At 44.6% G+C, this 14,403-nt stretch overlaps 2 protein-coding genes across 3 annotated transcripts; both read left to right on the forward strand.

Annotated features, from left to right (window-relative positions):
* The first annotated feature begins 360 nt into the window (after nucleotides 1-360).
* itm2ca (integral membrane protein 2Ca) lies at nucleotides 361-5,709 on the forward strand. Its single transcript, XM_035623989.2, has 6 exons — nucleotides 361-545; nucleotides 2,229-2,372; nucleotides 2,690-2,878; nucleotides 3,452-3,562; nucleotides 4,364-4,514; nucleotides 4,706-5,709. Exons 1-6 carry the CDS (start codon nucleotides 453-455, stop codon nucleotides 4,795-4,797), a joined length of 780 nt encoding a protein of 259 aa, XP_035479882.2. The 5' UTR covers nucleotides 361-452; the 3' UTR covers nucleotides 4,798-5,709.
* Nucleotides 5,710-7,432: 1,723 nt separating this feature from the next.
* On the forward strand, nucleotides 7,433-13,308 carry LOC118299894 (thymus-specific serine protease). Of its 2 annotated transcripts, none has more exons than XM_035623984.2 (13): nucleotides 7,433-7,578; nucleotides 8,038-8,213; nucleotides 8,625-8,724; nucleotides 8,911-9,040; nucleotides 9,215-9,338; nucleotides 10,464-10,541; nucleotides 10,911-10,958; nucleotides 11,061-11,183; nucleotides 11,914-12,078; nucleotides 12,304-12,448; nucleotides 12,555-12,734; nucleotides 12,859-13,013; nucleotides 13,129-13,308. In XM_035623984.2, exons 1-13 carry the CDS (start codon nucleotides 7,515-7,517, stop codon nucleotides 13,147-13,149), a joined length of 1,509 nt encoding a protein of 502 aa, XP_035479877.2. In that variant the 5' UTR covers nucleotides 7,433-7,514; the 3' UTR covers nucleotides 13,150-13,308. The 2 variants fall into 2 exon arrangements, with proteins under 2 accessions (XP_035479877.2, XP_035479876.2); XM_035623983.2 differs by having other exon boundaries at nucleotides 13,166-13,308.
* Nucleotides 13,309-14,403: the final 1,095 nt, after the last annotated feature.

The raw sequence follows: 14,403 nt of genomic DNA on the forward strand, positions 1-14,403 counted from the left end.
TCTAAGTTTCGGGGTTGAAAGTATTAGTGGAGGAATATCAGTTTATTTTAGTTTTTTTTAAAAAAAATAACTGGTTATTGAGCGATAAATTGTGAATATCGCACTAAATGTAATGAGTGACAGTTTTTTTCTGAATGGAGTTTACTGGAGCTTTAAGGGCTTCCAGCACACTTCCGGTGGATAAAGACAAAAACAGACCGAGGAGCAGCGGGGGGAGAGAGAGAGGGGGGGGGGGGGGGGGGAGAGGGAGAGGGAGGGGGGGGAGAGAGGGAGAGGGAGGGGGAGGGGGGGGAGAGAGAGAGAGAGAGGGAGAGAGAGAGGGAGGGGGGAGAGAGAGAGAGAGAGGGGGGGGGAGAGAGAGAGAGAGAGAGGGAGAGGTGTCAAACAGGCCGAGGGAGAAGGAACCGGAAGACAGACAGAGACAGAAGAGACAGAGACACAGACGAGGAGCCATGGTGAAGATCAGCTTCCAGTCCGTCGCGGGACAGAAAGTGGAGAAGGAGGGCGATGGCGACAAGAGCGAGGTCCTCATTCCTCATCCGATGGTGAGTTGTGTCGTAATGTTCCCTCCTCCTCGACAACAGAGCTCGGACATTGTCCTCTCAGTATGATGACAGTTATGAATACGAGTGTGCAGCAGCGTCTCCTGCCCGGTTCTGTCCCGCTGCACCTGCACAGCCACGAGCAGCACAACCGCTTTATTATTATTATTATTATGTTATTTAATTTCTATTTCTGACAGCGTCGTCTGTCGCCATTTGGCTGCAAAATAAAGCATGTCATTGCTGTGACGGTCCTTCACTGCGCCAGTGCGCTTCTTTTTTTTTTTTGTGTGCAGCCTCGATGCAAGTTCTCATCACAATGTGCAAAACATGCACGCCCTTTGTTTGAGGTTGTGCACCGGTGCAAAGGGATGCAACAATTCTAAAAAGGCTTTGTGTCGGATTATGCATTTTAATAACTCCCTGTAGCTCTATTTAAAACAAAACAAAAAGGCAAAGACAGATGCAAGAAATGCAGAAGCTCTCACTGACAAAATGGCAGATGGCTTGTTTTGACATGCAACAATCATCATTTTTTTCCTAATTTACAGCTCTAAAGGAAGCAGAGCAGTGGAGTCCTCAACTTTGCTTTCACCCACTGTGGCCCCCCCAGACCTTATCAGATGCATCTATATGCACAAAGCCCTGAAGATGCGGCACCACGATGGAGCGTAGATGAGGCGACAGACACGCGTATAAAAGTGAATGTTGCAAAAGTTCTGATCGTCCAAATGCATGAGACCAGGCCTCATGGTGTGTGAACGCTCGTGGTGTGGCGTGACAGAGCCTCTCTCTCCGTCTCAGCGGGGAGGGAGGACACGGAAGAGCGGAGAGAGTCTCTCACGGAACTGTTTGTGTTCGCACAGACAGTTGTCGCCTTGTAACTTTTTATCGCGTCGCCCCCTCTGTCCCCAAAAGCTGAAACATTTGTGATCCCGCACGACGTCCGGCATGGAGAGAAGAAACACGTGAAACAAAAAGGGGGACTGCAGCTGTCGAGCTTTTTGTGTCGTTGCTTCCTTTCTTTTAAAAATGATTGTTCTCGAAGGAATTGTCGTCATGTTTCTCTGAAGTTTTCTATTTCCTGTTCACGCAATAGGGGCCTTTTTTTCACAGTCCAGGAGTAAATAATATTAACAAATTACTGGGATGTTGATGGAACGTAGACATTATTTGTGTTCTATCAGGGACACCTTAGGGTCTTTCCTACCACAAGTCAAATTGTACTCTGCTGTGAAAAAAGGCCTATTCTAAGCATCTCCCCTTCCATTTATTCATAAGTACAGCTACAGTGAGCACTGAGCTTGTTGTAAACGGCACACTGAGTGAGTGAGTGAGATACTATCCATGTGTAGTGCCACCTCTGCCAACGCAGGTTTTGGGCGCATGGCACCAGCAGATGGGCTGCGAGACTGGAGGCGTCTGGGAGGATTACTCGCCATCATCTCAGTCGAAGATTGCATTCGCACGCGCTCTTGTCGGGTCCTTCGTCTGGCCCGGGCTCAGCGTGCTGCTCGTCCCTGCTTGAAAATGCAGCATTGAGTGTCAGTTAATTCAGGTCATTTACGGCCGCCCGTCACGGTGATGATTAGAAAGTTGATGAATGTTGGACCGAAGCCGCCCGGAAAAAAGGGCTTTTCTGTGCCCAGAAGTTTTAATACATGTGTGTATGTTCGTGTTTCCCAGGATGAGGATGAGCTGGTCCTGCCGCTGCGTCCCAAGAAGTCTCTCCTCAACGGCCTGTGCTGCCTGACATTTGGCCTGGTTGTGTTCATGGCCGGTCTGGTCCTTGCCTCCATCTACGTGTACCGCTACTACTTTATACCTCACGTAAGATCTTGTGCGTCTCCGGCTGGTCGTGGATCACATACTGCCACACATCAAATTAAATGATGTCCTTATTTTTTTTTTTAAATCACATCATTGCTGTAGAAAAACAATATTCTTGCCACAGACTCTCCAACCCCCCGAATGTTCCAGCTGGTGTGTTGATTCTAACTGTGTGTGTGTGTGTGTGTGTGTGTGTGTGTGTGTGTGTGTGTGTGTGTGTGTGTGTGTGTGTGTGTGTGTGTGTGTGTGTGTGTGTGTGTGTGTGTGTGTGTGTGTGTGTGTGTGTGTGTGTGTGTGTGTGTGTGTGTGAGATCCAGATCCCCGAGGAGAACCTGTTCCACTGCCGGGTGCTGTACGAAGACTCCGTGTACGCTCCGCTGCGTGGGCGCCAGGAGCTGGAGGAAAATGTCGGCATCTACTTGGCCGACAACTACGAGAAGATCACTGTGCCCGTGCCTCACTTCGGAGGCAGCGATCCTGCCGACATCATTCACGACTTCCACAGGGTGAGGACACACGTGCACACGTTTGATACGTACAATTTGATCAGAGAGGAGTACCCAGGTACCATATTGTAGTGACCGACTTCAAACACACCACACAATATATGAAGAAGAGTGATTCTAAAATATCCACAGTCAGCAGCCGTCAACCGGCTGAGGACTCTCAGCACAGTAAAATGCTGATGTTAGGCATATAATTCTACCATATTCAGCATCTTAGTTACCATTTTCACATATACTAACACATTTTTAGATATTTGGTCATGCCAATACCAAAATATTGGATAATTTGATCAGATAAAAAGTCAGGAGATCACCAAAGTCATTAGGATTCATACTCTTGGAACCATAAATGTCTGTAAAAAAACTTTTCGAATGGAAATCAATTCAGTATTTCAGTCTAGACACAAATAGTTTGCAAGCCTGTCTAATTAACAGCACCATCCCCAAGGACCCACAGCTAGAATGGCTAAAACATTTTCAAATGCAGCAACAAGATCTGGCATCAGATAACATCAGTTGGAAAACAATCTGAACTTGAGTACTGGTCTTTAATAAACTGCTTTATCTTTCCAGGGCCTGACCGCCTACCATGACATTGCTCTGGACAAATGCTACGTGATTGAGCTCAACACCACCATCGTGATGCCGCCACGCAACCTGTGGGAGCTTCTCATCAACGTCAAGGTAACAACACAACTGCAATTGTCTTCACGGGCCCCGTTCATTCTGGAATCCATCTGAAGGAATCGAATCCGTTTCAGTTGCAATTTTCTGATTTGGAGCTTGGTTATTTCAAGTTCCGAGATTATACGGAACGCAGCGTTAGCGACAAACTGACTACATGCAGAGCTAATGTTGAGCTAACGGCAGCCATGCTAGCAGGCCTGGAAGATGCTAATATTTGATCTGTCCAAAAGCTCTGTGCTTCTATTTTCTTTGCACCAATCTACACAATGTCCTTTAAAAAAACAACCTTTATTAAAGCTACAATGTGTCATATTTGTACCTTTCTCGCGGCATCTGGTGGTAAAGTTGCAAACCGCAGCCAACTGAGCACCCAGCAGGGGACACTTTATGGTGGCGCATTGCTGACTCCAGTTCCAGTTTCCGGCAGCGCCGGAAATTCAATGCGAATGCGACGTATTCTGGACCGTTTTGTGCAACCGGAAGTCGGGTTCACGTCATGTAACTATATTTAACTCCTTCAAAGTTTAGTTTAGTTTTAAAAATGCAGGTATACATATATGAACACATAGTTATGGTCAATATATTCAATTTCTGTGGAAAAAGTTCGCCCAAATATTACACACTGTAGCTTTAAATAAAAGTGGACTTATAACCTACAGTACAATATATTTTTTTCTTCTGGAGTCTCTGGCCCACCAAAGCTGAAATTGTGTGACACCCATTGAAGTCCATTTGTGAAACCATCCAGCCCTTAGGGAGCTTGTTGTTATGGTTCCACTTTCTCCTGGTCTGTTGCAGAAGGGAACGTACTTGCCTCAGACCTACATCATCCACGAGGACATGGTGGTGACGGGCAAAGTGCACAATCTGCGTCAGCTGGGCCCCTTCATCTACCGCCTGTGCAACGGGAAGGACACGTACCGCCTGAACCGTCGTGTCACACGCAGACGTAAGTGTTACAAAAAAGAAAAAGAAGCTTATTAGTGCCCTGGTAGGTCGTCTGTGTTCTTGTTCCCTGGAATAGAAAGAGGCTTAATTGTTTTTAATGTGTTGTGATCACATCTGAAGTTCCGTACGCAACCAAAAGTGACGTGGTTGATCCGCTCTCTTTCTGCGTCTCAACCCCGTTTCCCCTCGCAGGCATCAACAAGCGCGAGGCGAAGGACTGCCGCCGCATCCGTCACTTTGAGAATACATTCGTGGTGGAGACTGTTATCTGCGACGAAGCGTGAAAAAACACAACGGCCCTCCGTGTCGTCCCACCCTCCCTCCCGCCCGCCCGCCCGCCCGCCCACCCAAAGGCACATCTCCGGTCACTGCCCCAGCCACTGTAGCACTCTCACCGGTGGATCAGATCATGTCTGAGTTGCACTTTGCTCGTGAATTTAGGTTCCAATGTCCTTTTTATTACAGATTTTTCTTTTAATCCCCCTGCCTGTCTGCCTGTTACCCTGACGTGTGATGAAATACTTAACTGTTGGTTCTGTCAGAGGATTTTCCATGTAGCAAAGTCCTCAAAGCCAATAATGAATCATAATTTCCAGACCTCTCTTGTTGCTCTTTGGGGACTTTCATGATGGTAACTGTTGTTGGGGGAGGTGACTGTCCTTTTGTTTTTCTCTCCAGCAGCCCTGGGAGTTTCTTTATGTCTCTTAGCTCTGCCAGCACAGTCATCTACACAAAAGCATGCCTTCTTGTTTTCTTGAAGCAAACCATAGATTTCACTCCTTTTCCCTCTTCCTCTTCCTGTTCTCAGTAATGTAAACATGTAACTGCTGATTACTACTTGCTCGCTTGCACCTTTATTCTCTTGCCTGTTGCTTCTTTGGCCTCGTTCTGTTTTTTCCACTTCCTTTTGTGTAAATCGATCACCATTATTTGTTTTTAAGGCTCTTGTTTGTCTTCCGCTTTTTCTTCTTTTCTTTTTTTTGCTTTTCAAAAAGCTCCTTATCGCTGCACTGGTGAATCATATTACAATAATATCGTTTTTTTCCTTGCATGTGTTAATCTATAAGAGAAAACCAGAACTGATGGAATGTTTTGTAAATTAATGTTTAAAGCCTTAGTCCGGAGTCGGAGACTGGACTAAAGTCAATACTACTGAAAAGGAGCTTATAATAATAATAAATGTTAGTTAAACAAAACCAATTCTGATCTGTATATTTTGTCAGCTGATGAAATATGTCTGTGAATAAAATTAGTGGAAAAAAAATTGAGTAGCCATTTAATGTTTTGTTTGATCCAAAACCCACAAAACCTTTGGCAAAAACACCTGATCAGAATTCTTCAATTAAAATATAATTTATGTTCCCAGTTCCTAAATATCATAATGGGTTATTTCTATATTTTTTTGTAGTAGCAGACCAGGCCAATAGAAATATTCTCAGCATATGTGAGAACCAAACAAAAGGCTTTTGGTGTTGTTATCATAACATTAGCATGAGCAGTTTGTCATTAATAACTGCAGATACAAGTATAGAGCCTTCACTGCTACCAACTGGACATCGTGATATCAGCAGCAACGTTTAATTTTATTTTATTTTTCACAGTAATGTTTAATGTTTTTTCTCCTCCTCCTCCTCAATCTAAACTGTTTTGGATCGATGTACTTGACACGTCTTGTTCTCGCATCACACCCATCGACATTACGCCACAGTGAGTGACAAAGTTCAGCTTGTTATTTGAGGACTTCCTCTCTAAACAGCCGTGTGACCGGATATCGAGCAGAAAACGAAAATGCACCGCAGTCGCCTCATTTGACACCGTATGGTAGTTGTGACATTAATGATGATTAATCGCTTGTAATTATGTGATTTGTAATAGTAGAATTATATGAAGCCAGTCAAGGAAAAGGCATTTTGCCAGTCCTCAGTCCCTGATCAAATTAACAGTGATTACTGTGGATCATTTAAAAATCTGTGATTGAGGTTTAATCTAGATCCTCCACAGAAGCCCTTCAATCTGGTGGGGTTTAGGACAGGAGATCTGCATGTCTTCACCGCCGAGTCATAAAAAAAAGATAAAAGCCAGAGTCACATCAAATGGTGTATGATTTGGAATGTATACAATAGAGAGTACAAAAAGACAGAGGCGTTCTGAAAACAAAATGGCGCAGGCCAAAATGCAATAACTGGAGGTTTCAAAACGGCACCTCACAAACCACTGCTTGAAGTCACGGTGGAGAGGAAACTGCAGTGTCAAACAAAACAACTCACTGGAGCCACCATCAAAGCTTCACTTCCTCTCAAATGCCAATGATTTTCACTGATCTGAAAAAAAAAAGAAAGGTCACGATCTGAATGGTGATTGCCCTTCACCCGTGCTGTGACTTGTATTAATAATAAAATCAAACTGTTGCGAGGGAGAAACTAACGTTTATCATATAGGTCAGGATGTGGGTTACTGTGTCATCTCTGTCCACCATTGATTTTCATCTGCTAAATTAACAAAAAAAGAATGATAAATAATAAACGAAATTGAAATCTATATATATATATATTTTTTGAACGTCACCAAAAGATCTAAATCTAACTCCTCACATTTTAAGGCTTGTAGTCGGAGCATCTTCGTGAGCGTTGTGTGGTCACAGGCGGTGGATCTTATCGCTTGTACACACTGATGCAGCACAAGAAGAGGAGAAAGTCAAACTGCTCCTGTAACCACACACACTCTCACAACAGACACACACACACAAAAAAGCCATTACGAGGCAGAGAGATCTCATTACACCACCAAGCTGACGCTCCGTTTTGCTGAGAGCAGTTTGTCTCACTCACACAGGCCGCATCTCCGTCTTCACGGTCATTTCTTTTCAGGGACCACCTCCTTCACCGCAGAACCCTTCCAGGGGACTGTCTATAAAGGGGCCGGTGAGTGGACGGAGATCCTCCTGATGAGGTCCTGAAGAGTGGAGGTCCGCTCAATTTCGTATCCTGGTCTGGTGGTGAAGATGCTTCTGCCGTCGTCGTCTCGCCATCTCATCCTACTTCTCCTCCTGAACTATGTTGACGCTGGTGAGTTGATGAGCGCTCCACTCAATGCGTGTTTACACATATAGATTCATATTTGATTTCATCGTTCGAAAATGGATGATTTTCAAAAAAACCCAAATGTTGTTGGATGTCGGATGCCTGTTCCTGAAACAGATCATAAGTTTTGTAGTTGTCCCTTCGATGACCTGGAAATCAAACCCTCAAGGTTGAAATTGGTTTTGTCACTTTCATCCGTCAAACGACTGAGAGAGCAGCACACACACACACACACACACACAAGGCTTCTTAGTGTAAGCTGTGTCAACATGGAGGTCAGCAGGTCAGCGTGGCTGCTCCAGTGGCTCCTGTCACACAAGACTAGTGTGTAGTGTTCCCTCAAACAGCTACAGCCCATATACAGACACAGAAAAAAAAGGATTCTTAGTTATATAACTCATGGCGATTTGTGTTATTTCCATGACTGTTCTTTCTGAACGTCAGGACGAGTTCTGTGGAAGATCAAGGAGCGCGCGCGCGACCTCCAACTGCAGGACGCCAGGCGCCATCTCCTCGGGCGCACCGTCGGCGGCCACCAGCTTCTCCGACACGTGAGGGAGGGACGGATTCACCAGCCGCTGGACCACTTCAACAGACGGGACGCTGCCACCTTCCCTCAGGTAGAGAATCAAACAGTGGCTCGACGAGAGCATGGAGCAGATGATCACATGGTCAGCTCACAGCCTACATAAAGGCCTATTTTATTACCGATGTATGTCTGATGCTGTAAAGATGATAAAAACAACAAGAGTCTAATGTCCCACTTTACTGTTCTGCTTTAAGCTGATAAAACGGAGCAGAACCCAGTCGTAGCTCTTTTGTGCAGCGTTGACAGAGCCAGCAGACTGTTTTCACCTCCCCAGCTCCACCGAAGCACTGACACGATGACATTTTCCCAGCATCACGGGTCGAAATGTTTCGTCTTCATTTAGCTATCGCTGCCATTCGAGGCTGCCAATGTACAAATGTGTCCACTGCAGCATAAAGTGAAGGATTAACCGTCTCTGTCTGTCCTTCCTTCCTTCCTCCAGAGGTTCTTTGTGAATGAGGCGTACTGGCAGCGTCCCGACGGTCCGGTGTTCCTCTTCATCGGAGGAGAAGGGCCCATCTTTCAGTTTGATGTTCTGGCAGGTACAGTGTAGGATGCAGCACATGTCCTCACTGGTCGGATACACGGCTTAAAACGGCAGACAGGTCGAATGCACTGTAGATAAAATACAGGAAATGCTGGAATTAGTTTTTTGACACTCTTGCCCTCCACGTCCCATCATGTAAAATTACTCCCTGTGTTTATCTTTTTTGACCATATTTTCCCAGGTCACCACGTGGACATGGCTGAACAGCACGGGGCTCTGCTATTGGCTGTGGAGCATCGTTTCTATGGTGACAGCATCAACCCTGACGGCCTTAAAACGGAGAACCTGGCAGACCTGAGCAGCCAGCAGGCGTTAGTGTTGGCTCCCTACCGCTGTGTGTGTGTGTGTGTGTGTGTGTGTGTGTGTGTGTGTGTGTGTGTGTGTGTGTGTGTGTGTGTGTGTGTGTGTGTGTGTGTGTGTGTGTGTGTGTGTGTGTGTTGCACAAAAATGCCAAACTTTGTGTATCTCGTCCTCCTCGGTCTCAGGCTCGCTGACTTGGCTGCGTTCCACCAGCACATCAGCCAAACCTTCAGTCTGAGCCACGGGAACACCTGGATCAGCTTCGGAGGCTCCTACTCTGGCGCTCTGTCCGCCTGGTTCAGGGGAAAGGTGCAGACTTGAACCTCCGACAGCGATTCACAGACGCACAAGACAAATGGGCTTTTAGAGCATGAAAAGTGTTTCCAAAAAAGATCAGTAACATGTCACTCATTCATGCACCATGATTAGAGAATCAGAGAATATGAAGAATCTTTTTTTTTGACTGTAGTTCTGTATCATTTAAAAAATATAGATCAATCCAGAATCTCCATATTTGAATCCCCTGAAGGGAATCAGTTGGTCGAGAACGGCCGTGATGTGAGCGTTGAGCCGCAGAATTGTGGAAATATAATATTTCTTTGTTCACACCCCCTTCCCTATTATGTGGTTTCATTTACGACCCCCCACAGTATCATGCCCACCACTTAGATAGAGTTCCAAAAACTACAAAACACATTCTTCACCAACTCAAAACAGGTTGTTTTTTGAGTTTGATTCACGACGTGGTCGTAGGAGGAAAGTTGCCAACGTTTTCCAGCACAGTAGAGAAACAGACGATTCAGTGTCACACTCGGGCCCAAGATCATTAATAATCGGCTCAGTTTGTACAGATTTAATGGATAAAGGCTGTTGTTCTGTAAAATCCCCTGAAAAGTCCAACAATGTGTTCGTTGACCCCTCAACACGCTTCGATTTACCAAGTGGCATTGAGCCCCAGTGAAAACAGGAGTCTTCAGTAATAATTAATCATAAATTTAGGATTATTGGGCGTCTGGATACACAGACAAGATTCTTGTGATTAGGATGGTTGGCTTCAATCTCCTCGTGGTTAGATAGATTATTACCAGACCAGATCCATGTCTTTGAATACTCAACTGCTCATGCTTGAATCACGTGATGAGTCTTGTGTGATTTGTTTTGGGGCCAGTATGTCGATATATTATGTCAAAGGGAAAAATGTACTGTCTGGTCATACAGGCAAAAGATAGCCAGGACTCCTCGAACAGGGTTAAAATGAAATTGTATATCAAATCCCTTAGTCACAAATGCCTGTTTTTCTTCTGCATATGCCACACAGGTTTAGCAAATTCTCAATTTATAAGATATAAGATATTATATGAATGCAACATCCTTAATAATCATTTTGTTTTTAAGCTCCTGTCACTTTCTGCGTCTCTCTTCATCCTCCTGCAGTTTCCCCATCTGGTGTTCGGGGCCGTCGCCTCCTCGGCTCCTGTAAAGGCGAAGCTGGACTTTTCCGCCTACAACAATGTGAACTGACACAAGCCATCGCAATATTAACACATGAGCATTTTGTTGTCCAGAATGAATTTCGATGTTAATTCTCAACGTATTGATGCTGTTTGAATCCTCCCACGAGACTTTGGGGGCAGAATTCAGTGTCATGTTATACCTAATTTTTCATTTTGTAATAATAGAATGTTAACCTCTTCCTTGCTCATTAGACCCTCCCAAATTCCCTAGATGTATACCACCGAGGACGTGTCCTCAATTACACCTGCAGCCCTGCGTGCTACATAAACAGAATTGTTAATTAGAGGGCAAGTGGCCTGTAGTGATGCGTGCCTCCTTTAAATAACCACGTCCTCACTCCTCATCCGTCACCTCTCCGTCTCTCAGATTGTGGGCCTGAGTCTCACGAATGGAGCAGTCGGTGGTTCGGAGAAGGTGTGAAGTCCGCCACTCACGTGCATCACATCCCGGCATTTAAACCCCCCCCCGTCTGAGAGGCCTGTGTTGATTTCACCGTCGTTCCTCCTGTTCCTGCAGTGTGTGGCTGTGCTGCGGGAAGCCTTTGCTGCTGTGGAAAGGACGTTGATGGGCGCTGGGAACGTCAGCCAGCTGGCCCTGGACTTTGGCTGCTGTCAGATCCCCGAGGATCCTGATGATAAGGTGACGACCTTCCAGAGATGTTTTGGGGAACAAGTTATTTGGTTGTGAGGTGTAAAATGGTGAACAGCCAGAAATCCAACCCCCCCAAAAAACAGCCTCTTGTTTTCAGCCTCTTGACACTGGCTCCCAGGAGGTTTTAGAATTGACCCTAACCCTTCATGGCTTCTCTCCATCTTGTATATCTGACCTGTGTCAGTCCACTTCTCACCGGCTTTGTACTTTGAGCTCCTCGGACAGAGGCCTCTCTCTGTCCCATGACACCCGGCTGAAAACTAAACGGGGACAGTTTGCAGTCGGGGGCCTCGACGCTGTGAAATAATCAGTGATTTTATTCCTAAAACAAACTTATACCCCAGAAAGAAAGAAAGAGAGAGAGAGAGAGATTTAAGATGAGATAGAACTTTATTGATCCCAAAGGAAATTCTTGATCCAGATTTTGCTACACATCTACAGTAGAAAGAATAAAAACAATGACTAGTAAACAAAATTAAGTGAGTATGAAAATATCAAATGTAAGAAGAATAGGGCCTAATATAAAAAAAGTAAAAGAATTTAATAAATAAAAAATAGCCAGCTCACTGGCTTGTTATTGAACATGAGGAAATGCAAGTTTAACAATCAGTGGTTTTATATAAGTATATTTGCTGTGTACATCCATCGCCGGTTTAGTCTTGAATTTCATTTCAAGTTGTATTAAAAACTGCTTTAATACAACTTGTACTACTTTCAGATTGAGCTGATGGAAAACCTGGCCGGCATCGTCATGGGAACGGTGCAGTACAACGAGGAGGGAGTCCTCATGTCCATCGGAGAGCTGTGCGGCCTCATGACCAACAGGAGCGAGGCACGCGCGGCCGAGATGGGGGCGTACGGACGCCTGGTTCAACTTGCTCAGGTATGAAGAACTTTGACTACTAGTACAACCATAGGCTGTATATAAACAGAGCACAACCCACCCACCCAGAGGTGACCCCCGTCAACGGTCTTGTAACAGGTTTAAAACCACCAGATGTCACTGCTGCACTGTATTTGTGGATTTTTTCATCAGTGTGTGTGTGTGTGTGTGTGTGTGTGTTTGTGTGTGTGTGTGTGTGTGTGTGTGTGTGTGGGGCTTGTGCAGATTTACCGCTCCACCTTTGAAGAACCCTGTCTGGACGTCTCCCACGAGAAAACAGTGAAGGATCTGATGGACACGTCTCTGCACTCGGGCAGGAGAGCAGCAGCGAGACAGTGGACCTACCAGACCTGCACCGAGTTTGGCTTTTGTACAACACGCACGAACGCACACACACACACACACACACACACACACACACCTTTCTATATCTTGATCCTCTTTGTGTGTGTGTGTGTGTGTGTGTGTGTTTACAGACCAGACCTGTGAGGACGCCACCTGTCCGTTCTCTGGGATGCTGACCCTGCAGACCGACACTCGGCTCTGTCCCACGCTGTTTGGCGTTTCCCAGCATGCCCTGCCCGCGCGCGTCGCCTTCACCAACGCTTACTACGGAGGAGACGACCCCCCCACACACAGGGTCCTCTACGTCAACGGTGGGGATCAACAAAATAACAACAGAAGATTGAACCTAGCGCCGTGTCCTTAACCTAAGATTAAGGACACGGCTAAAGAGTCACTCAGAATTCTGTTGACTTGCCGAACATTTGATATCCACAGGTGGGATCGACCCGTGGCAGGAGTTGTCAGTGGTCCGAGGCAGGACCGAGGGAGACGAGGAGGCTCAGACCGTTTTCATCAAAGACACCGCTCACTGTGCCGACATGACGACCGGCCGGGCCACAGATCGCTGCACACTGAGGAAAGCCAGAGAAGTAAGTTCACCTCGTACACCTCAGGATCACAAAGTCCTGAGATATTTCAAGCTATTAGCACAAGGAGCAGGAGCAGCAGACTTAGAGTGTGACCACTGATTAGAGACTTTTCCAGGTCTTGAGCTTTTCTGCTTGAAATGTCCTTCTCTCAGGAGATTGAGAACCATGTGACCCGGTGGCTGAAGGCCGCTGCTCAGCAGAGGATGGGAAAGCGACAACAGTGACCTGATTTTTTTCGTAATAATTTATTTCGTTCTTTTCAGTGTAAGAACAAGAACAATTTTTTAAAACAAAACAATACACTGATATTTGTTATTCCATGAACGAAAAAAGGAGCAGGAAGAAGAAAAATCTCATATCACCTTCCCCTTTTATATAAACATAAGATGGTCATCCCTTCTAAAAAAATATCTCCTTTCTTTTCACAAATCCAATAATTCTACATTAATCAATATCAATCGTTATGAGTTAAATATTTCTCAATGCGTTCAAACAGTTTTATTAATTTTTTTCTTTGTACATTTTCTTAAATTGAAAAACTATTTGAGCGACATTTTAAATCATTGTACGGAGAATTACACAATTTCACTCCATATACAGAAATACACATCTTCTTTGACGTAGCTCGTGCATATGGACTTTTGAAGTTTTTTTCTTCCTTCTCTGATCCTCATCATTTGATACAAATGAGTTAAAGTTTCCATTGATCGAGCCGATCAATCAATGCTCCCCTGATGCTGATAAGAAACCGTTTAATAAGTTGGTGTGGCTGCTCGCTCTGCTTCATCTTCCTCATCCTCTATTTCGTGTCTCCTCATTTCCTCCTCCTCCTCCTCACTTTCAATCTATACTCATTGCGAAGGTTGGCCCCTTTATGGGGATTGTGTACCTTTTGCAGAATTTTTTTTAGCTTTAAGGTTTTAAAGTTACTATTCATTTGCGATCTTTTATGATAATTCTCTCTCACGCCTTATTGAATTTCTAAGTTTTCTTATATTTAATATTTAATATTTAACTGAAAGTTTTTTACCAACTTAAAAAAAAAATACTTCAACTGGCAACACACAAATAAATGAAGTCTGTTCAACTTAAAGTTACAAGTTAAGAAAAAAACTTAATTCATTCATTTGACCATTTGAATTAATTAATTAAAGTTGGTAAAAAATCTTTTTCAGTGTTATGAATTTTTTTAATAGTTTGCATCTTCTGAGTTCATGTGTTTATGCTAATATTAACATTGATTTGAAGGATGTTTCCTACTTATTGACTTTTTTGTATGGTCGGTAAAATATAATATTATGGTTTGGCTGTCGTTTTTTCCTTTTTTATTCGTCACATGTCATAGCCTTATCATACCACTAGGGTGTAATGTTGCGACATGTTGTGAAAC

This window comes from Scophthalmus maximus, chromosome 11, assembly GCF_022379125.1.
Source record: "Scophthalmus maximus strain ysfricsl-2021 chromosome 11, ASM2237912v1, whole genome shotgun sequence".
NCBI classification, from domain to species: Eukaryota; Metazoa; Chordata; class Actinopteri; order Pleuronectiformes; family Scophthalmidae; genus Scophthalmus; species Scophthalmus maximus.

Excerpts from the sequence above, each read along its gene's own strand:
- LOC118299894 (XM_035623983.2), top strand. The coding sequence starts at position 7,515 with ATGCTTCTGCCGTCGTCGTCTCGCCATCTCATCCTACTTCTCCTCCTG. Across the intron at positions 10,542-10,910 it reads ACTTTTCCGCCTACAACAAT|ATTGTGGGCCTGAGTCTCAC; the intron begins GTGAACTGACAC and ends TCCGTCTCTCAG. Across the intron at positions 12,079-12,303 it reads GCCTGGTTCAACTTGCTCAG|ATTTACCGCTCCACCTTTGA; the intron begins GTATGAAGAACT and ends GGGCTTGTGCAG.
- itm2ca (XM_035623989.2), top strand. The coding sequence starts at position 453 with ATGGTGAAGATCAGCTTCCAGTCCGTCGCGGGACAGAAAGTGGAGAAG. Across the intron at positions 546-2,228 it reads TCCTCATTCCTCATCCGATG|GATGAGGATGAGCTGGTCCT; the intron begins GTGAGTTGTGTC and ends CGTGTTTCCCAG. Across the intron at positions 2,373-2,689 it reads GCTACTACTTTATACCTCAC|ATCCCCGAGGAGAACCTGTT; the intron begins GTAAGATCTTGT and ends TGTGAGATCCAG.